We start from the raw sequence: 23,957 nt of genomic DNA, 5'->3' as shown, positions 1-23,957 counted from the left end.
AACAAACTGACAATAAGTACATATGTATCAACAATTACCTTGAGTGTAAATAGACTAAATTCTCCAACCAAAGGACTGAATGCCTACAAAGAAAAACAGAAACAAGGCTTATCTATATGCTGCCTACAAGAAACTCACTGCAGATATAAGGACATACACAGACTCAAAGCGAATGGACAGGAAAAGATATTTCATGCAAATGGAAATCAAAAGAAAGCTAAGGTAGTTATGTTTATATCACACCAAATAGACTTTTAGACTGTAATCAAGGACAAAGAAGGGTATCACATAATGATAAAGCGGCCAATGCAACAAGAGTATGTAACATTTGTAAATATTTATATAGCCAATATAGGCTCACCTAAACACATAAGGCAAATATTAACACAGTAAAGGGAGAAATAGACAGGAATAATATAGATGACTTCAATACACCACTTACATCAATGGAGAGATCATCCAGACTGAAAAATCAATAAAGAAATATGGGCTTTAAATGACACACTGGACCAGATGGACTACATAGACATATATAGAACATTTCATCCAAAAGCAACAGAATACACATCCTTCTCAAGTGCACATGGAACATTTGTCAGGACAGATCATATAGTAGGCTACAAAACTAGTCTTAATAATTTTCAAAGATAGAAATCACATCAAGCATCTTTTCTGACCACGGTGGTATGAAATTTCACAATTTCTGGGACATTAAACAACATGCTACTGAAAAACCAATGGGTTAGAGAAGAACTCAAAAAGAGCAATCAAAAAACACCTTGAGACAAATCAAAACAGAAATACAGCATACCAAAACTTATGAGATGCTGTAAAAGCAATTCTAAGAGGGAAGTTCTTGGGAAAAAGAAAAAGAAAAATCTCTTAACATTATATATCAAGTAACTAGAAAAAGAAGAATAAACAAAACCCAAGGTTAGTAGCAGGAAGGAAATAGCAAAGATCAGAGCAGAAATAAATGAAATAGAGACAAAAAAGAAAATAAAAAAGAACAGTGAAACTAAGAGCTTGTTCTCGGAAAAAAAAAAATAAACAAAATTGAGAAACTTCAGCTCTACTGACCAAGAAAAAAGAGAAAGGACTCAAAACCAGAAATGAAAGAGAAGTTACAGTTGATATCACAGAAGTGCCAAGGATCATAAAAGACTACTATGAACAACAATATGCCAACAACACATGGAAAAAGAAATAGATAAATTGCTAAAAATATACAATACACCAAGACTGAATTATGAAGAAATAGAAAATGTGAACAAACCAATTACTGATTCAGTTTTCTTACTAGTAAAGAAAAACCAACAAACAAAAGTCCAGGACCACATGATTTCACTGATGAATTCTACCAAACATTTAGAAGGATTGGTATTAACTCTTTAAAACTCCTGGATGCTCAGGATCCAGAGTGCCTGGGTGCCTGGATGGCTCAGTCAGTAAAGTATGCAACTCTTAATCTCAGGGTCATGAGTTTAAGCCCCACAATGGGTGTAAAGCCTACTTAAAATAAAAAAGGAATAATAAAATAAAATAATAAAACTTCCAAAAAATAGAAGAGGAATAAACACTTCCAAAGTCATTTTACAAGGCATTATTCTGATATCAAAACCAGACAAAGACACCACAATAAAAGAACATTACAGGCCAATATCCCATTTGAACATAGCTGAAAAATTCCTCAACAAAAGTTTGGCAAACCAAATTCAAGAATACACTAAGAGGTTATATACCATATTCAAGTGGGATTTATTCCAGGGATGCAAGAATGTTTTAACATCCACAAGTCAATCAATGGGATATGCCTTATTAACAAAATGAAGGGTAAAAATTATGTCAATAGATGCAGAAAAAGCATTTGACAAAATTCAACATCCATTTATGATAAAATCTCAACAAATTGGGTATAGAAAGAACATATCTGAACATAATATAGGCCCTATATGACACAAACCTACAGCTAACATCATATTCAACAATGAAAAGGTAAAAGCTTTTCTAATATCAGGAGCAAGACAAGGATTCCCACTCTTACCACTGTTTTTCAACATAATAGTGTAAGTCATAGCTAGAGCAATTAGATAAGAATAAAATAAGGGGAGCCTGGGTGGCTTATTCAGTTAAGCATCTAACTCTTGGTTTTGGCTCAGATCATGGTCTCATGGTTTTTAAGTTTGAGCCCCATGTTGGGCCCTGTGCTGATGGTGCAGAGCCTGCTTGGGAATCTCTCTCTCTAGTTCTCTTCCCCTCCCCCACTTACCCTCTCTCTTTTTCTCTCAAAATAAATGTAAAAAAATAAAAATTAAAAGCATCCCAAGTGGAAAAGAAGTAAAATTATCACTATTTGCAGATGACATTATTATATACAGAAACCCTAAACACTCTACCAATAAGAACTAATTAATGAATTCAGTAAAGTTGCAGGATACAATATACAAAAATATCTTGCATTTCTATACATAAAAATGAACTATTAGAGAAATTAAGAAAACAATCTCATTTACAGTTGCATCAAAAGGACTAAAATATGAATAAATTTAACATAGGAAGTGAAAAACTTGTATACAAATGCCGTAAGATATTAATGACAAAAATTCAAGACTATGCAAATAAATGCAGATATTCCATGCTCCTGGATTATGAGAATTAATGTTGTTAAATGTCTCTACTACCCAAAACAATCTACAGTTTTAATGCATTTTTGACAGAAATAGAACCCACAATTCTAAAACTTGTCTGGAACTACACAAGACCATGAATAGCCAAGACAATCTTGAGAAAGAACAAAGTTTTGGAGATAGTGCACTCCCTGATGTCAAACTGTACTAAAGCTGTAGTAATCAAAATAGTATGATACTGGCATTAAAAATTGATACATAAACCAATGAAGCAGAGGGCCCAGAAATAAACCCATGCATATATGGTTAATCAGTTTAAAACAGAGAAGCCAAAAGTATACAATAGGAAAGGGACAGTCTTTTCAAAAAATGGTGCTGGGGAAACTGCACAGTCACATGCAAAAGAATGAAATGGGACCACTGTCTTATACCATACACAAAAATTAACTTAAAATGAATCCAAGACCTGAACATAAGATGCAAAACCACAGAACACCTAGAAGGACATATAGGCAGTAATTTCCTTGACTTGGTCTTGGAACTAAGTTTTTATATTTCACACCAAATGCAAATACAGAAAAAGCAAAATAAAGTAATGGGACTACATCAGACTAACCGTTTCTTCACAGCAAAGAAAAGCATCAACAAAAGGAAAAGGCAACCTACTAAATGGAGAAAATATTTGCACATCATTTATCTGGTGAGAGGTTAATGATATCCAAAATATATAAAAGAATTCATAAAACTCAGTATCAAAAAAATAATTCAATTAAGAAATAGATCTGAATAGACAGTTTTCCAAAGAAGACATATAGTATAGCCAATGAGTATGTGAAAAGATGCTCAACATCACTCATCATCAGGAAAATACAACTCAAAACGGCAATGACATACATGCCCCAGATACCCTAGGATAATGAAAAATAAAGGCTGTGGTTTAAAAGAGCAACTACAATATAAAAGATCCAGCTCTATTACTCTACCAAAGGGCACAGGAGCTGCTGGAGCTCTGTCCAGATCAAAGGGGCTGGCAAGTGCCATAGTTTGCATTCCCCTGCTCCTTGATAGGCAGCCTGCCTCACTGAACCCTGAACCCCTAGCCTATACCAGCCCAAACCCTCCTAACAAGGCAGCCCCAGTACAGCATCAGGGAACCCCTGATTAGTGCTCATTCTATCTCTAGCTGTCTTCACCAAGGTGACCCAGGTGCAATGCATCCTGAAGCATACCAGGCCCACACCACTTTGGCTCCAGATGACTTACTAGGGCACTTCTGGTACAGAGTGCCCTGAGACGCCCAGACCACACCTTGCCCTGGCTTTAGCCACCCCACCAGGATGCCCCCTGCATAGAGCAACCCAAGACATCCAGGCCCATGCCTCCCTCAGTTTTAGCCACCCTACCAGGGTACCCTCTGCCTGCACTGAGCACCCCAGCCTTGTACCCACTCTAGCCTCAGCTCTTCTGCCAGGGTGATCTCTGTGTGCAGAGCCCAGGACTACCCTAGCCCATTTCCACTTCAGCTGTCCAGAGCACCCTCTGTGCAGAGAGTCTGGGGACCCCCAGCTCACATCAGCCAACGCTCCAGCCAGTCAGAGTCACCAGGCACACACAGTCTACACAGGCAATGACCATACACAAGACCATTTTCTCAAATTTAGGAGACATAGCTATTTTGCCTCATTCATATAAATAAACACAGGAAGATAAGCAAAATGAGGAGACAGAGGAAGATAACCCAAATGAAAGAACAAAACAAAACCTCAGAAAAAGAACTAAATGGGGAACCTGGGTGGCTCAGTTATTTGAGCGTCTGACTTTGATCTCACAGTTCATGAGTTTGAGCCCCACATTGGGCTCTCTGCTGTCAGCTCAGAGCCCACTTCAGATCTTCTATTCCCCTCCTCTCGTCCCCTCCCCTACTTGCACTTTCTCTTAAAAAAAAAATAATAATCAACATTTAAAAAAAGGAAAAGAATAAGAACTAAATGAAATGGAGACAACCAATCTACTTGACAAAGAGTTCAAATGGTGCTCACCAGACTAAAGAAGAGTGAATGAGCTTTGTGAGAACTTCAGTAAGAGATAGAAAATGTAAAACAGAACCAATCAGAGTCAAAGAATACAATAACCAAAATGAAAAATACACTAAAGGTAATCAACAGTAGTTTAGAAGATGAAGAAGAACAGATCATCAATATGGAAAACACCCAAGCTGAAAAGCAAAAAGTAAAAAGAATTTTTAAAATGAGGATAGGTTAAGGGATTGTAACCCTGATTTTAACATCAAGTGAACAAACACATTATAGGGGTTCCAGAAGGAGAAGAGAAAGGGGCAGAAAATCTATTTCAAGAAATAACAGCTGAAAACTTACCTAACTTGGGGAAGGAAACAGACATCCAGGTTCAGGAAGCAAGAGACCTCCAAACAAGATAAACCCAAGGAGATCCACACCATGACACATATAATTAAAATTTCAAAGATTAAATATAAAGAATTTTTAAAGCAGCAAAAGAAAAACAACATGTAATATATAAAGCTATTGGCTTATTTTTCAACAGAAATTTTGCAGGCCTGAAGAGAATTGCATAATATTTAAAGTGCTGAAAGGAAAAACCTACCATCAAGAATACTCTACATGGCAAAGTTATCATTCAGAATTCAAGGATAAACAGAGTTTTTCAGACAAAATTTAGAGGAGTTCATCATCACTAAACTGGTCTTACAAAAAAATGTTAAAGGGACTTCTTTAAGAGGAAGAGAAAAGGCCATAATTAGAAGAAAATTGTGATAGGAAAGGACAATACTTATGTAAGACAAAATAGACTTTAAAACAAGGACTATAACAAGAGACAAAGAAGGACAATATATAATAATAAGGGGATCAAGCCAACAAGAGGATATAACAGTTGTAAATATCTGCACACCCAACACTGAGGCACCTAAATACATAAAGCAAATATTACAGACATAAAGGGAGAAATTGACAGTAATACAATAACAGTAGGAGACTTTGACACCCTATTTACATCAATGGATAGATCATCTAGGCATAAAATCAATAAGGAAACAATGTATTTGAATAACACAGTAGGCCAAAGTACTTAACAGATGTATACAAAACATTCCATCCAAAAAGAATAGAATACACATTCTTTTCAAGTACACCTGGAACATTCTCCAGAAAAGATCACATTAGGCCACAAAACAAGTCTCAATAAATTTAAGAAGACTGATACCATATCATGTATCTTTTGTGATCACAACAGTATGAAACTAGAAATCAATTACAGGAAAAAAACCTGGAAAAGCACAAACACGTGGAGCCTGAACAACATGCTACTAAACAAGCAATGATTCAATGAAAAAATCAATGAGGAAGTAAAAAAAACACATGAAGACAATAAGGGGATGCCTGGGTGGCTCAGTTAAGGTCATGACCTCATGGTTTGTGAGTTTGAGCCCCACATTGGGCTCTCCGCTCTCAGTGCAGAGCCTGCTTCGGATCCTCTGTGTGTGTCTGTCTCTCTCTGCCCCTCCCCTGTTCTCATTCTCTCTTTCAAAAAATAAACATTTAAAAAAATACATGTAGACAATAAATGAAAACAATGCTTCAAAATCTTTGATACACAGCGAAAGCAGTTCTAAGTGAGAAATTTATAGTGACATAGGTCTTCCTTAAGAAACAAAAATCTCAAACAATCTGCCTTTACACCTAAAGTAACTCGAAAAAGAAGAATATTCAAAGCCCAGAGTTAGTAGAAGGAAGGAAATAATAAAGATCAGAGTAGAAATAAATGAAATAGAGACTTTAAAAAGCAATAGAAACAAAAAATCAATGAAACCAAGATCTGCTTCTATGAAAAGATCAACAAAATTGCCAAATCTTTAGCCAGACTCATCAAGAAAAAAAAGTCCCCAAATAAATAAAATCAGAAATGAAAGAGAAGGAACAACCAAGATGACAGAAATCCAAAGGATTGTAAGAGAATACTACAAAAAATTATATGCCAACAAATTGGACAACCTAGAAGAAATGGATAAATTCCTAAAAGCAGATCATCTTCTAAAACTGAATCAGGAACAAATAGAAAATCTGAACAGACCAATTGCTAGTACCAAATTGAATTGGTAATCAAAAAACTCCCAACAAACAAAATTCCAGAACTAGATGGATTCACAGGTGAATTCTACCAAACATTTAAGTAAAAATCAATACCTGTATTTCTCAAACTACTCCAAGAAACAGAAAAGAAATTCTATAAGGCCAGCATTACCTTCATACCAAAACCAGACCAAGACACTACAAAAATAGAAAACTACTGGCCTGATAAAGATTCAGAAACCCTCAACAAAACATTAGCAAACCATAGTCAGCATTACATTAAAAGGATCATTCACTCCAATCAAGTAGGATTTACTCAAGGGGTGCAGGGATGGTTCAATATTCACAAATCAATCAATGTGATACACCACAGTAACAAATGATAAGACTCATGATCATCTCAGTAGATGCAAAGAATGCCTTTTACCAAATTCAGCTCCATTCATGATGATGATTAAAACAAAACAAACAAACAAAAAAAAAACCTTTTAACAATGTGGGTGTAGAAGGACCATAACACAATAAAGGCCATATATGAAAACACAGCTAACATCATACTCAATGATAAAAAACTGAGAGCTTTTCCTCTAAAATACGTAACAAGACAAGGATGTCCATTGTCACCACTTTTATTCAACATAGTACTGGCAATCCTAGCCATAGTCATCAGATAAGAAAAAAGAAAGGGCATCCAAGTTGGTAACAAAGAAGTAAAACTGTCACTGTCACTATTTACATATGACATGATACTATACATAGAAAACCCAAAAGACTCCACCAAAAAACTATTAGAATAAATTAATAAAGTTGCAGGATACAAATTGACATACAGAAATCTGTTGCATTTTTATACACTAACAACAAAGTAACATAAAGAGAAATTAAGAAAACAATTCCACTTAAAATTGCATTAAAATAATAAAATACCTAGAACGAAAGTTAATCAAGGAAGTGAAAGATCTATATTCTGAAACTATAAAACATTGATGGAAGAAATTGAAGATAACAAAAGTAAATGGAAAGACATACCATGCTCATGGATTAGAAGAAATAATATTGTTAAATGTCCATACTACCCAAAGCAATATACAGATTCAGTGCAATCCCTATCAAAATAACAATAGTATTTTTCACAGAAGTAGAACCAATAATCCTAAAATTTGTTTGGAACCTCAAAAGACCATGAACAGCCAAAGCAATATTGAGAAAGAAGCACAAAGCTAGAAGTATCTCAAACCCAGATTCCAAGATGTACTACAAAGCTGTAGTAATCAAAATTTTATAGTACTGGCACAAAAATAGACACATAGATCAATGGAACAGAAAAGAGTCCAGAAATAAACCCATGTTATGTGGTCAATTAGTCTATAACAAAGGAGACAATGAGGAAAAGACCGTCTTCTTAATCAGTGGTGCCAGGAAAACTAGCTAGCTGCAACCAAAAGAATGAAGTAGACCACTTTTTTACACCATACAGAAAAATAAACTCAAAATAAAGACCTAAATGTGAGATATGAAACCATAAAATGCTTAGAAGAAAACATAGGCTGTAATATTTTTTATATCAGCCTTAGCAACATATATATATATGTGTGTGTGTGTGTGTGTGTGAATGTATATGTATGTGTGTATATATATATATATATATCCTCAGGCAAAGGAAACAAAAGCAAAAGGGACCTATTGGAACTACACCAAAATAAAAAGCTTCCTTACAGCAAAGCAAACCATCAACAAAATAAAAAAGCAGCCCACTGAATGGGAGAAGATATTAGCAAATGAGATATCTGATAAGGGATTAATATCCAAAGTACATATAGAACTTATACAACTCAATACACACACACACACACACACACACACACACACACACACACACACAATCTGATTAAATGATAGGCAGAGGACCTGAACATTTTCTCCAAAGACCTACAAATGGCCAACAGACACATGAAAAGATGTTCAATATCGCTAATAAAGGAAATGCAAATCAAAACCACAATGATATATCACCTTATACCTGTAAGAATGGCTAGAATCAGAAAGAAATAACAAGTATTGGCAAGAAGGTAGAGAAAAAGGAACCCTTTGCACTGTTGGTAGGAATGAATATAAATTAGTACAGCCACTGTAGTAGACAGTTTAAATGTTCCTCAAATAATTTTAAAAAATATATGATCCATTAATCCCACTACTGTTTATCATAAGAAAAAGCAAAATGCTCATTAGAAAAGATATATTCATTAGAAAATATATGTGTTTATTGCAGCATTATTTACAATAGCCAACGTATACAGCAACCTAAGTGAGGGCGCCTGGGTGGCTCATTGGTTGAGCGTCCGACTTAAGATCAGGTCATGATCTCACAGTCCATGGGTTCGAGCCCCACGTCAGCTCTGTGCTGACGGCTTGGAGCCTGGAGCCTGCTTCAGATTCTGTGTCTCCCTCTCTCTGTGTCTTTGTGCTTGTCCCCTGTCACACTCTGTCTCTCTTGCTCTCAAAAATAAATATTTTTTTTAAATGTTAAAAGAAGCATTTGATAGATGAATGGATAAAGAAGATGTGGAAGAGATGGATGTATATGTGTGTGTGCGTATATATATATATATATATATATATATATATATATATATATATGCTTGCCACTTGTGACAACATAGATGGATCTAGAGTATTTTATGATAAGTAAAATAAGTCAGAGAAGACAAATACCATATGATTTTACTTATTTGTTTAATCTAAAAAGAAAGAAACAAAGAAAGAAAGAAACAAAGAAAGAAAGAAAAGCAGGAAAACACCCATAAACACAGAGAACAAACTGTTAGTTTCCAGAGAGGGAGATGTTTGGGGGATGGGCAAAATGGATGAAAAGCAGTAGGAGGTACAGGGTCCCAGTTATGGAATGAGTAAGTCACAGAGATGAAAGGTACAGCATAGGGAATATAGTCAATAGCATTGTAATACCATTGTAGAAAAAACCACAATGAGATCACCTCACACCTGTTACAATGACTATAATCAAAAAGACAACAAATAACACGTTTGCTAGGATGTGAAGAAAGGCAATCTTTGTACACTGTTGGTGGAAATATAGAGTAGCCACTATGAAAAACTATATGATGATTCCTGAAAAAAATTAAAAATAGGACTACCATATCATAGCATTTCCACTTCTGGTATTCATTTGAAGAAAAAGAAAACACTAACTCAAAGAGATATGTACACCCCCATGTTCATTGCAGCATTATTTACAATAGCTACAATATGTAAACAAAGTGTCCACTGACAGATAAATGTGTAAAGAAAACTGTGGTATACATAGACAATGGGATATTATTCAGCCATAAAAAATAACATCTTGCCATTTGCAACAACATGGATGGACCTTGAGCTCCTTAGGCTCAGTGAAACAAGTCAGAGAAAGACAAATACCGTATGATCTCACTTTCATGTGAAATTTTTAAAGACAACCAAGGTCATAGAAACAGAGAACAGATTGGTGGTTGCCAGAAGTAGGGAATGGGTAAAATGGGTGAAGAGGGTCAAAAGGTCCAAATTTCTAGTTGTGAGATAAATAAATCATTGGTATATAAAGCACAACATGGTGACTATAGTTAATAATACTGTATTGCACATTTGACAGTTGCTAAGGCAGTAAATCTTTAAAGTTTTCCTCACAAGAAAAAACAATTTTGTAACCAAGTATGGGAATGGATGTCAATTAGATTTACTGTATTGATCATTTTGCAATATATACAAATACTGAATTGTTATGTTGTACACCTGAAAGTAATATAATGTGTATCAGTTATGCTCATTAAAATAAGCAGATAAATTAAAAATGTATTTTAAAATAAATTTAAATTATCCAGCAAAACCAGGTTCAAGGTCAAGGTTACAGAATTAGGTTATTAACTTTCACTTCTGGAGCCTGATCTTGTTTTACGTACAACATGCCTTTCTTGATCTCTGCCCAGATACTGTCTTACAAAAAGAAAGAATTTGGCTCTGTATACCTTTTACTTTCTTCAAGAATTAATTTTAACTTGTAGTCATTGAATGACTTTCATGAAAAGTATTAAATTACTGGATGGCAAACATGAAAAGAGTTGATATGCAGACAAGAAAACTAATCTTTCTACCAAACAGCATAGTAATTATGCTCTAGTAAGAAGGAAGCTAATTCACACAGCTGGAGAGGATCATCAGCAAGTACACACTAAACTCTGACGTAACAGCAGTTATCAAAGCACAGGCATACTCTCATTCTCGTTTCACTTCATTCAAGAAAGAGAAAAGGCCTTAAAGTAACCAGACATTTTTAGCAGAGGGGCATTTATAAACCTGGAGAGGCAGAGTTGAGGCAAGTAGCTCCCAAAGGGGATAGAGATGAAATCATTGAAGGATCCTTCTACACCACTGCAAATGGGGTTTCACTGTGGAAGTACATGCACTCTATGTAAAATTAAACTACAAAATTAAAAATACAAATATGTTGTGAAAATCTTTAAATTCTTAGCCTCTTGGGGAATGGAAAGGATTTTCCTGTTTCCCTCCTTGATTTCACATCTATCTCCAGAATGTATCATGTGCTTTTATCTCCATGCTTCTCTAGAAGACTACCAAAAAAGAAAAAAAAAACAAAAACCCGAAGAGCTCAGTAAAACAGGTGCACCAAGATATTTTGACAAAACAAGGCACCATGTAATTTAAAGAAGTTGTTTTTATCAGCCAGCTATGTTAATTCTACCCTATTCAAAATACACAGGAAAAAAATGTATTTTCCATAAATGAAACAGTGGAGAAAATGAGACTTTTAAGGATGTAGGAATATCTGTAAATAGTGACAAGTAAAAAATTGAAGTTAAAAAACTTTCATTATTGCTTTAAGTCTGTTTATAATTTTAATGGAAAGAAAATAATGCAGGCACAAGGTAAAATTGCAGAAATCTGACTTAATCTCCTAGGCGCATATATGTATGTATATATAAACCATCCTTCTCATTTAGATACCACAGGGACAGTTAACCTCCGTACTGGCTAAATATTTGCTCTTGGTTGGGGTTAAGTGATTTGAAAGCTGGTTTTGTTAAACTAGCAGCCTGAAGATTATTCATTTAGTTGGTAATGTTACTACTAGTCCTGGAAAGTAAAACTAGTGAAGAAATAGGATCATTAGTTACTGCATTCCTTTGGTAAGTTTAAATATGCGAACATGTGACTGACAAAGACATGCATCACTGGAAATGTTCACCCGCTTACACACTTACCTGGTTATGGTTTTGTGCGCCCCCCAGGGAGATACAGTTCTGAGAGTGACGTGTGGAGCTTTGGCATCCTCCTCTGGGAGACCTTCAGCCTAGGGGTCTGCCCATACCCTGGAATGACAAATCAGCAAGCGCGGGAACAAGTGGAAAGAGGTAAACCAATGACCCGGGTAGTAGCCAGCGTTCACATCCAGCCCCCAGGGCCGTGCTGATAATGCTGTGTGTGTGGCTTTCCTAGTGGGGGGAAGGTACATACTACTTGGTGAAAACAGACAGCAGAGGTGGTATTATATCTGCTTTTGTGCACCATGGATGGTGTGGCTCTTGTATAACAAAACCAACAACAAAAAACGTTTAAAGATTCCAACAGTCTACAATACTCCTGTAGGCTTGTCTTGCATTCCCCCTGCCTGGCATGACGTCTGCGAGGGGGTGCCTTTCACTGTCTTCAAGGAAAATAGTGTTCCTCAACCTCCTATTTTTTCTTCCGTTCCAAATAAACACCATCAACAGTATTGTAAATTGAAGTATAGTTAGACTTGAGAGAGAAGTTTTTGAAAGTTTTGCAACATTTCTTTTTTTTTTTAATGTTTGTTTATTTTTGAGAGAGACCACACAAGCAGGGGAGGGGCAGAGAGAGAGAGGGAGACACCGAATCCGAAGCAGTCTCCAGGTTCTGAGCTATCAGCACAGAGCCCAGTGTGGAGCTCAAACTCACCAACTGTGAGATCATGATCTGAGCCAAAGTCAAAGGCTTAACCTACTAGGCCACCCAGGTGGCCCTAAAAGTTTCGTAACATTTCTGAAAAAATCATACGGGTTCTCAAATCAGAAACAGGAATAAGCCGGTGATGGTGACATGCTAGCATGGACTTGCATAGTCTACAGGTCTCAACAGCGAGAATGCTTTTGACAAACTGGTAATGTCCTAGCATTAGGCCCCTCTCCAGGAGGCTGGGCACAGGAGGCCTTTCCAGCTCCCTTCTTTCCTCTCACAGCCATCTAACTCCCTGAGCTAACACACACAGGCACATACGTGCTGCTGAGCACACTGCCAGACAGCTTTGAATTAAAGATTCTTCTCGGGCTGCGCAGGAATAGAACTCCTCTTCATTTTTCTTTCACTTTTAAATTAGTGTTTATGAAATCCTCATTCTCTCTTCATCTTCAAAAACCTGGACTGTGTAGATGGTTTTTTAAAACTCTGCCCACAGCATCTAAAAGCAAATTCTAAAAGCAAAAGCAAATACTTAGAGCAACTAAAATACATGTTTGTATGTGATTTATCTTACCTCAGACTTTGTGACAAATGAACGCATGAAAAATAACCTATTCAAGCTAGAGGATAATTTGATGGCTCTGTAATACTGAATTCTGCATCCCTTGTAGAAAAAAAAAAAAGTTTGCCCTGAAATGGGTTTTTGTTTCTGTTTCACTTACAATATAAAGTACTCAAGTTTCCAAGCTGCATAATGCCCTGGGTGAACATTTGTATCTTCTCTCCATTCTAAATTCTCTGTTCTGTTCCTCTTGGGTCTTCAGGATACCGAATGTCAGCCCCTCAGCATTGCCCAGAGGACATTTTTAAAATTATGATGAAGTGTTGGGATTATAAACCTGAAAACCGTCCCAAGTTCAGTGACCTTCAGAAAGAGCTGGCTGTCATCAAGAGGAAAATCACACAGTGACGGACCAGTGCCAACAGGCTTCAGGACCTGGTCCTCCAGCAGAGTGACACTGTTCTTCTTGTTAACGTTGAGTTTATACCACATTACCTGCAACAATTTTCTAAGGTGGTTTTTGTTATTAACTGTTTTTTAAATATGCGCCACTTACAAAAAAAGGGTGGGGGGGAGGGCAAAGGCAAATGTATTCAAGAGACAGACACTCTTACCAAGGGCTTTATGTGCTCACCACAGCAATCCTGCCATTTCAGGCCATTGTAAATAGATAAGCACAGACTCTCAGTGTGACGGAAGGTCAGAGCTTTTTCACACCAGGACCACTGATGTTTCTCAAAGGTTCTCTACTTCAGGCACAGTTCATGGGCCACTGTCCTATGCCACTGACCCTACTCAATCGGTGCTAAAAGCAGCATTGGTGATGCCATGTTCGCAGGATACATTCCAACCAAAGGTGGCTCTTTGCTCTGCCAAGGCAAGATTCTATTTGTAAACATCATTTTATATTGGGAATTAGTTGGACCTCTTAGGGTTTTTTTTTTTTCTTTTCTTTCTTGGCCAGAAATAAGTACAGTGTGAGCAGCATCACACTCCTGTATTATTAGTAAGGTAGTCATTTCCCTGCTCCTTTGTCCTGGCTTTGGACAGTGATGCACAAGATGTCCCCAGAGAACACACTCTTAGGCCTGAAGCAGCAGCTTTTATAGGCTGTTTTTGAGAGTCGTGCATGAAGGAAGCTTGAATGGGAGGGAGGTCTGGAGGAAGGAGCAGCTAGACTAGCAATCTAAGACAAGAGGAAAATAGCAAATCTGCCTTCTGATCAGAGTTATGCCTTTACAAACACACACACACACACACACACACACACACACGCACACACGTTTTATGATCTAAATTCACAAGAAAAGTTCTAAGGAACATTTTTCAGAAGTTCATAGTTGGAGATTTCTTAATGGCAACAAAAAACTGTTTCGAGAAACTCCGAAGCACAAGTCCACAGTAATCACAGCCTACTTTTGGTTATGTACCTTCACCTCAGAGGAGGCATCCTGGAATTGCACTCCCTTCGCTTGTGTCAGTTTCCAGGGCTGAAAGAATTTCATGATTCTAGTTCATAAACATATTTGTGTGTGTACACACATGAACATGTGCTACACACACATACACACACACACACACAACCAATAAGCAGGAGTAATGGTTAATAAGTTGAGGGACAGCCCTCCTGTTCCCCTTCCCCCTTCATTTACCCTTATAATGCTACCTGGAAATCCTTATCTTAGCTGACAGGTATGCGAGCACAGTTCTGGAGATGCTTCCTGTGCATAATATGTGACACAGAATTAAAAGCAAGATTCTGTCTTGGCTGAATGTTAGCTACATCCAGGGAAGCTACCCCACGTTGTGTAAATAGTTGCCGCTCAGGATAAATATGTGTGTAAGAGATGGTCACTCTCAGGGGTCAGTGCGGCTTGGGAGCTTTTAATAAGTGCCCAGGCCTGTGTCCAGATAAATAGCACCTTAGTGATCATTTGATTATATCCATTGGAAGAGCTTATAGGAGAGAAAATTCCTCCTGCCCTCTCTGGCTGTTCACTGCCTATGAAGATCATGGCACAGAACCCGTACTTTAAAGAGTATAAAGGATAATACTGAAGAGAAGAAAATGGCTTGTGTCTATCATTTCAATTTCCTTCCAAGTTTCATACACATTTAATAGTTACTACATCCAGACTAAAACAAAAGCGTAATAAACTTGCCCTCAAAAATACACTGCAATATACAAAGCAACTTTTTAAAAGTCAGCATTGTCTTCCCTTCTGTCAAATATGATAAGTAAATGGAAGCTTCTTTTGATGGCATATACTGTGGCAAATCAAAGCACAGACTCATTAATTAAGTGCTGTGGTCTTCAGGCACTTGCCTGCCTTCAAAAGAGAGAGTAAGATGGGACATTTTTACCCTTTGTCAGTATTTCCAAATGAATCTCTTCATAATATTCTTTGTTTGAAGAAAACAGCCTCTCAGCACTTAGCAGCCTCAGTGCTAAGCTCTCAGCAAGGAGAGAGAGTGACGGTTTTGGCTTTAATTTTGTGAACAAGACCCGAAGCTTAATCTTTGCATTCTGGTGTAAAGAATGAACATGGCATTGATATTTCACTCATCCAGGCTGTTAGAATTTGCAATTCACATCATAACTCTGTGCTTAAATTAAAGAAGCTTTTCAAAACATCGTGACATCTGCAGCATTTAAATTCTATTTTATTCTTTGTCCCAAAGCAGGCAGTGGTATAGTTCAGGATTAATAACACATTGGGAGTCTTTCAGGATCAGTTGTACAGAATATTAAATTTAATATAGGCACATGCATTAAGAAAAACTTATGCAAACCATTTTTTTTTACTGTTAATTTTGTTGTGCTTGGAGCATAATTTATTCATCCCTTCTGTCACTGATAATTATTGGAATTATGTACTTTAGGAGGCTAATCCATACCCAGAAAGCACACATATAAATACTGTTCTGAATTTGCAAGTTGATGGAGGGAAAGAAGGCTTAAGAAATGCACAAAACCCTGTAACTTGTTTAGTAAGAAAACAGTAACCAAAATTGCCACTAGATGGAATGTAATTAAGCCAGGTCACAAATCTGTGTTGTTAATGGATTTTCCAGGAGTTGCATCTATCATTCCTATACAGTTCCTGTCATAATTCCTTCAATTTATGAGCACGAAGTGAGGGAGGGGGGACATAAAAGCCCAGGCATCCTGATTCGCCCACATTTTTCTGTCTTGAATCACTAAGGAAACTTTATGACAAATATTTAGGTAGTCCATCATTTTTCAAGAAAACAAATCTTCTAGTGTTAAATTAACATTTATTACCAATATTTGACACCTAAAATTAATTTTGTATTCCATACAATCTAAGGTTATTTCTCAAAGCCAATATGTTTTCTCTTCCAGGAAGATAATAATAAAGGATTAATAGGTTTTGTGTAAACTTTTAAAACCAGAGGCCTCATTTCAGCCCATCCTGCCACTGAGTCTCCAGTGAAAGGAGACTCAAGCAATCATTTGTTTTTTGCCTCCCAAATTTAAAACAGGCAATAAAGTTCTTCATCCATAATTCACCATTTTATCACAAATACAATATTATTGAAACATCTTAACTAGCAGATCAATATAGACCATGAACCTAACTGTACTAGCTGTTGTTCAGTGCACATTTCACAACTGTTTTTCATTTGTAGGTTATGTTTAGAAGAAAAGCTATTGAAATAGTTTTAATTTCCTTTAAGCCACAATACAGTTTTCCCATCTGTGTTCTAATCCTATTTTGGTTTTGCCATATAGTTTTATATAAAGTTTGGCTAATACCACTAAAATAACTATGTGAGATTGTGTCAAGAAGAAAGGGTTTTCATTACAATATATGTCCCACACTGAGCACCTAGTTAGTGGGATAAACATACAAATTACAACGCAAAACTCAACGACAGAACACTGCTGTCATTCAGAATTATCTCAGGCTCTCCACTTGAACATGAATTCATGTGAGTCATCAGATGTTCTGGGAGTGTTCCTGCCAGCCTTAGTTAGTATACTCTGTGGACACTATTTTGTGGCCATGGGTTGTCTGAGAGGAGATTGATATAATCTGAAAAGAGGCTCCCTGCCTCAGCCCTCTTCTTTTTTACACATACTCCCTGGATCACACCACTGATATTTTAGATGTTTCTTATCAACAGAACTGATTGTCCATAAGCACTGTTCTGAGTCATGTAAAGACTGACTTCTGTATTTAGGTCAGAACCCTCACACAAAACACAGAATAGCACAAAACAAAAAGAGCAACCAAGGGGGAGACATTGAAAATGACCCGTCTTCTTTATGTATTAATATGTTAATTAAATGGAAACAAAGATTTTATATAAAAATGAGTTTATATTACATTTCCATTATACTATTAAGTTAGCATGAAAGTTTACCATTAAAATAAAGTTACCTCTTTTATTACTAACTCTGATTTGCTTATGCATACCAGAAAATTTTTATTAAATATTTTAATTTTATTTATTTTTCTCTGTTTCAATTAGTTTCACATCAAATCTGATGCTATATTATTTGGGAGAATCCAGAACTGCATATACATTTCTGCATAGGAAAATACTCATGTACAAGATCATCTCCTTGAAGGAGGTACTGATAGTCTTGAGTCCTATAAAATTCTCCTTTCAAGAATAATGCTATAATACCGAAGGTATATAAACTATATATCTCAGTCATAATTCAATTTAAGGAAATATTTATTACCCCTTGAAAACCAGTCTACTGCCTCCTATTGACTCAAAGATTAAATTCTGGATCGTTGAGTATAGACATTAAGACTCATTTAGCTCACTAATAAGAACTGAGAGTCTTGGCTGGTAGAAGAATCCTGCTGAACTAAATTCCGGTCACTTTAAACTGCATAGAAGTAATGAGCATAGGCTTTAGTATGTCCGTGAATAAGGAGCTGAGGTGAGCATCTGCAAAGGCAAGAGAGGAAAGAGCCAGTTATTCTCAGGCAGAATGCTGCAGCGGCTAACAGAGAGTGCGGAGTTAAGTCAAGCAGAATGGAGACCTGGACAATGTCACTAGAAAGTCTGAGACCAGTGCCCCTAGGCTAGATGCTTCTCCACAGAAAATTCAAAAGATATCGGAGTCAAAAGAAGCAAAAGAGGTCACCTACCAGTGTGTACAGGGCCTTAGTTTGAGCAAAGCGAACACCTCTCCCTTGCATTTGGAGCAGTTTTACATGCGGAACTCAGAGATGCTGCTGCTTGGGTGACACTTGCATTCATGGTCTTGCTGACTAGGATTTGGTCTTAGATGTTCACACATTTCAAAGACACTACTCAAAGTCTCTACATTTGCATTAGTTGTATTTACTATGTATTTAAACTAAGGCCACTGAGTATTCATACTTTGTATGAATTTCAAGGCATCTCATACTTTGTTAGAAATCCTTAGTTGCAACAGGGCGTGGTCTCCTAAAAGAGAGCACACTTGGATCAGCCACGTTTCACCTTTTGACTAATGTTCACTAATTGGCTCCTGGAGTTATGCCCTGAGGGACCTTCCTGGGAGGAGCTCTACTCTGGAAAAACAAGGAATTCAGCAGGGAAGTCAGAAAATGCCAATTAAACGGCAATGTTTCTTGTCTTAGTACTAGTAACATTTGAGGGAAAAGAATCTTAGGAACATCCTCAAGCCAGTCGTGGTGCAGTACGGCTGAGGTGACACAGAGGCAGTGAAAGAGACTCCCAAAACTGAGACTGAAGGCTAACCTTCCAAAGAATAAATACAACATCAATAAGAGAAAGCCTCCAAAGGGCCTCCAAAGGGCCTCCAAAGGGGGGTGTGAGGGGCTTCCTGCAGCATGTTATTAAACATTACATTCCTCTCAAGTCTCTACAACATTTCTTAAAGGACACTGAATTGGATATTGATGGGATTTTCTTTTATGCTCCTGCTAATCTCAGGAGGTAGCCACTGAGGAATGGGAATTACCCAACCCCGGGGTTTCCACTAAGGCAGCTCAGTCCTCTCCCAAAGCAACACGCGTATGCGTGGGGTAGGCAGCACTGGAGGAACACTGCTGGGAAAGCGCCTTTTTAGTTTATTAAAGAAATCTTGTAGTAGGTGTCTGTGCCCACAATGTGAAGATTTAGCTTCTCTCCTCGCCAGCAAACTTGTAAGAACCCTGAAACATGAATATTTATTTTATTCTAAATAGATTCAAATTCGGAATTTCCAAACTATCTTCCCAAACATTACGAGACCAGCAGATTCAAGTGTTCTACAAAGCAGTGTTCGAAGTGTTAGTAATGACCGTGGTAGCAGAATCTTATAGTATGTTCTCTGTCAGCTTTATTCATTTAGGAAGCTTTCCCTGAACATCTGCCATGTCAGGCACAGGGAACCGTGTGGGGTGCTACTTTCTCTGTTTTGTTTGTTTGTTTGTTGCTGTTGTTTTTAAATTTCAGTTGATATTTCCTTTTCTCACATTCAGTTTCTTAATCCTTACTTAACCACAACAGAAAAGCCTCTATCATCAGCTTTTATTGGATAGTGTCATAACTGCCCTAGACCAAAGAGTTTCTCCTCAGGTGTTCAGGAGGCCCTGCCTTGTAGGGAACTCCCAGGCATCCATTTACCAAGGCCAACTGCACACCCACTATGGGAGAGGCCCCATGGTACATGCAGCTTAGAATATAGCTCAGTTGTTGTCCTTGTGGCAGAGACAGGACAGTTAGGTGGCAGTTGTGTTTGATGAGTAATACTATCTTGGAGATTAAAAAATCTCTTGGGAGATTTTTCCCAGGACACAAAGACCACTGTGAGCAGGCGTGTCCAGGGAAGCAGCCTGTTGACTTGGCCAAGTAAGCTCCTTAAGTGATCTACCCGCCTCCAAAGAAATGTTAAAACAATAGCAATGATCACTTTATCTTAAACCCCTGGACATATTCAATTTTTCCATTCCTCTCTTTCATGCCAATAATTTTTGTCACTTTCTTCACATTCCTCATCAGTATATGTCTAAAGTTAGCAACTGTGCAATGTTAAAGAGTTTCTCCATAGATTCAGAAAAGAGGGTAGCAAACATGAAGACAAGTTGAGAATAAGGCGACCTACCTAGATACACAGTCCCAATAGCATCACTGTGTTAAAACCTCAGCTCTACTCTACACATGCCCCAAAGCAGCACCTCTCCTAAAAAAAGCCAAACATCACACCTTTCTCCCATTTTCTGAGAACATCTTTGATATCAGAATAAGCACACTGTAGATGCTATCCAAAGCAGATTCTAAAATGACATACTAAGAAGCCAGACCTTAGTCATCAGACAACAGAAATACCACTTCACCCTATATGCTCACTTAAAACACCCTTGCAAAAACTACAACCATGTAGGCAATCCATCTGGTCATAGGAGATCCTGCCTTATTTTGAAAGCATATGACACGTATCCATGGGAAATGACAATGTTCTGAGCAGCACAGGGTAAGGGTAAAGAAGGCCACAAAAACACATCCCAGTTCCCACATTGGAGCAGCAAAACTTTGTGTACGAAAAATGAAGTGTAGGAGTCCAAACTCTCACTGTTGTCTTCTTACAGCTCTCGTCAAACTGTTACAAATTTGGGGTCTTTTGAGTTGCCTGAACAATCTTTATGAAGATGAAACCTGTCTGCCCCCTAAACGGGGGCTCAAATTTCTAAGTGCCCTGGACTCAAAACTTTAGGGTCTAAGAGGGGATCTGGAATCTATTATTACTGAGATCCCAGGCAAAAGGACCACCCTAGCAGTCTTTGCCAGCTCACCAATCCATGCTTTTGTTCTTTTTTCAATACAGAAGGGGAAAAAAATAAAAAGAAAAACACCCTATTATGTAGGAATTTTCCTTTCACAAATGACTTGCAGAAATAAATTTGCCTGCCTGCTCTTAAGAAATGCCAGACTGCCATAAGGAAATGCAAAGGGCATTGTGCCCAGAACGATGCTTAGTATGACTGTGAATGTTTTCTCCTAACCCAAAGTACTGCAGACTTCTCGTAGACTACAGGATGCTTTGAAGGCCCATGCCCTGCCAGTCTGAATTGCTCTGCTGTAGCTTCAAGCAAAAGACCATTTCCAACAGAACTGAACTTATTTGCTATAGATCTTCTTCGGGTGCTAAGCCTTTCACACTTGCAATGTACAGAAAATATACATGTTTTAATGGAACTTACTATTTTGGCTTTAGAGAAAAACAGATTGTTTCCCCATAGCAAGTATCATTCTAAATGATATACTACCATTCTAAATCCAACCCCAGGTATAGATTTTGAGTGTCAAATCAAAATCACAGATAAAGAGAAGCTAGTAAGGAAAAATCTTGGTTATTTTAAATTTGTGACCAAAGTGGCCAAAGATGTGAAACTCCTTTTCACTTGATGAACATTTCACTTCACCATATGAAATGTCAGCTACCCAATACCATCCTGTGACATAACCAGACTCTCACTGTGGGCCAATGTCCAGGAGCACACTTTTCATGGACTCTTACCATTTTCCTTCAGGGAGTATTGAGATTTCTCCCTGAAATAGCTTTGTTAGCCAGACATCTATAGACATCATATTTATGTTTAAATACCTTAGATGGCCTAATTAAGCACCATGAGTATAATGGGGTCTGGTAGGGGTGTGAATTCTGCTGAATTTATGTTATGGCTTTCTTTTGTGTGTGTTTTTCTTGGTGTGGTCTGGTGAGTACCCTAGAAGGTTGGAACTCTCCCAAGTCATAGCCATACAACCACATAGGGTTAGGAAAAGCCAGATAAATGCAGGAGAATAAAGTCAAGTTGTCAAAGTCCCAAGAACAGCCCTGACTTCGTCAGGAACCCAAACAAATTGAAAGCAAAGATAAAATGTACAAATGGTACCCAGGCCATTTGTGGGTAGCCTACTGGACTAAGGCGCTGCCATTTTCTGGGCACAGGTCCACAGTGAGTGGTTTCAGGAATGTGATTTTCTGGGTTGCTTCCTCTCCCCTTTGGACAGATGATTTTGAGATGATGGGGTCAGAGTGGGGCCTTGCCCTCAGCGCCCCCAACGTTTAGATGTTCCATCTGCAAGCATCACTTTGAGCAAAGTACTCCTGTGGTTTCCCAAGTTTCCTTTTAGTGCCAATATTATCAGGTTAAAGCACCTTTAGTCTTTTCTGTTGCTGTTTTAAAATAATTTATTTGTGAAGTGGATACAAGAAACACTGGAAATAGGGTGCTTCTTATAAAAAAGTTCAAGTGTAAAACATACAGACAAGGCCTTTGGTGAGTTTATCTGGCTTTGTAAACAAGTCTGAGAATGAATGACAGCTGAATATATAAAGCAGTTAGTTGTCTTTTACCATTTTTAACTCAGATCTGTATTTAACACTTATTTATTTGTTAGTTTTTACATTCAGAAGAAATACACTTTCCACTTTGGCTAACATTGTAGAATGTTTTTCAATTGTCTTCTGATTTTTTAAAACATGATTTCATCATTTTTGTAAACTTAGGCCATTTTTGAATAGCCTTTTTCTTTTCCAGTAGCCCAAGTACCACTCATTGGTCTTCAGAACCTTTCTTTTTTACTGTATTCTTTTAATAAATGTAAAATATTTGTAGCAAACTGTGCCATGTCTTGTTTAATCTTTCCGTCGTGTTTATATTTCACTTCCTCTTCCATATAAATACGCTCTAAGTAGAAGAAAAGGAAGGAGAGATTTCCATGGTAACTAGCCTCCTAGGGATGTAACTGTGCATAAAAAATTATTAGCTTTCAGTTTCTCTGTAATTAAGCTTATGAGTTCTGATGATAATGGGTGTGTGTTGCTTATAGTCCAATCACTGCTCCCTCTATTTGGAAATCAAAACTGAAATGTAATTCAAGTCCCATTTCTCTGTGTGGACTGGCGGTTTGCCAGGTTTTCTGTTGTTTCATAACAGGATTTGTTTGGACATAACAAAAGGATTTAGGGGAGAAAGGTGGCTGAGAGGGATGTTTGGAAAGAGAAGCCGGAAGCTGCCATAGCACAGCACTCGCAGGCGTGCGTCTTTGCCGGGCTCGGGCACGGGGCTGAGCGGGTCACCGCACCAAGACGCCGGACTTCGATTTACCCTTCCGTCAGCAAATCAGTCACCTTTCTAAAACGGCATGCTGTTAATTTGCACAGGTTTCCCTGCATTAAGCCAAGTCCTCTCCTCATCCCTGATCTTGGATGAGAAGAGTCGACCACCTCCCTTTCAAAATCACGTGTTTACCGTTTGTGGGACAGCCCCCAAGCTCCTTAGAATGGGCAAATCCAATCTATACAGATCTTCTCTACCTCCCTGCCTCTGCGGTGCTCTGTCCAGAACCTTGTGTTTCTGGGCCCTTAGTGAATTCCTGTTCACGGCAGCTTTTAATTGTCAGCCTGGGACCGCATCCCCATCTCTGGTAGGTTTGATTTCTGACACAGCATCTGAGACAACCTGTGCTTTTACTGACTTCAATTAATTAAGACCAGCTGCATCCATCACCAAGGAAGGCTGGCTATCTGACTGCAATGCCGTTCCCCAGGGGGATGAACAGCATCTCTAAAATCCCCTGCAGTTCTCACGGTATTTAAAGTCCCACATTTCACTCTCTATCCTCCTCTAGCTAGTGATTTCTTCAGGCAGATGGTGATGACGCTGCTTATAAAAAAGCATACATGTAAGAACTAGT

The 23,957-nt window shown here is 37.8% G+C and overlaps 1 protein-coding gene across 4 annotated transcripts in view; it reads left to right on the top strand.

The window, feature by feature from the left end:
* Positions 1-22,880, top strand: part of FER (FER tyrosine kinase) — a 436,635-nt gene extending 413,755 nt beyond the window's left edge. For all 4 annotated transcript variants that reach the window (XM_053907154.1, XM_019450529.2, XM_053907155.1 and 1 more), the window contains 2 exons: positions 12,031-12,153; positions 13,543-22,880. In XM_053907154.1, coding sequence (XP_053763129.1) covers positions 12,031-12,153; positions 13,543-13,688 — 269 coding nt within the window. In that variant the 3' untranslated portion in view covers positions 13,689-22,880. The remainder of the gene's footprint in view (positions 1-12,030; positions 12,154-13,542) is intronic.
* Positions 22,881-23,957: the final 1,077 nt, after the last annotated feature.

The sequence above is a fragment of the Panthera pardus genome, unplaced genomic scaffold, assembly GCF_024362965.1.
Source record: "Panthera pardus isolate Hobbes unplaced genomic scaffold, ASM2436296v1 HiC_scaffold_2, whole genome shotgun sequence".
In the NCBI taxonomy this organism is placed as follows: domain Eukaryota; kingdom Metazoa; phylum Chordata; class Mammalia; order Carnivora; family Felidae; genus Panthera; species Panthera pardus.
The sequence above is the reverse complement of the archived record's forward strand: the minus strand, read 5'-3'. Positions and strand labels throughout refer to the sequence as shown.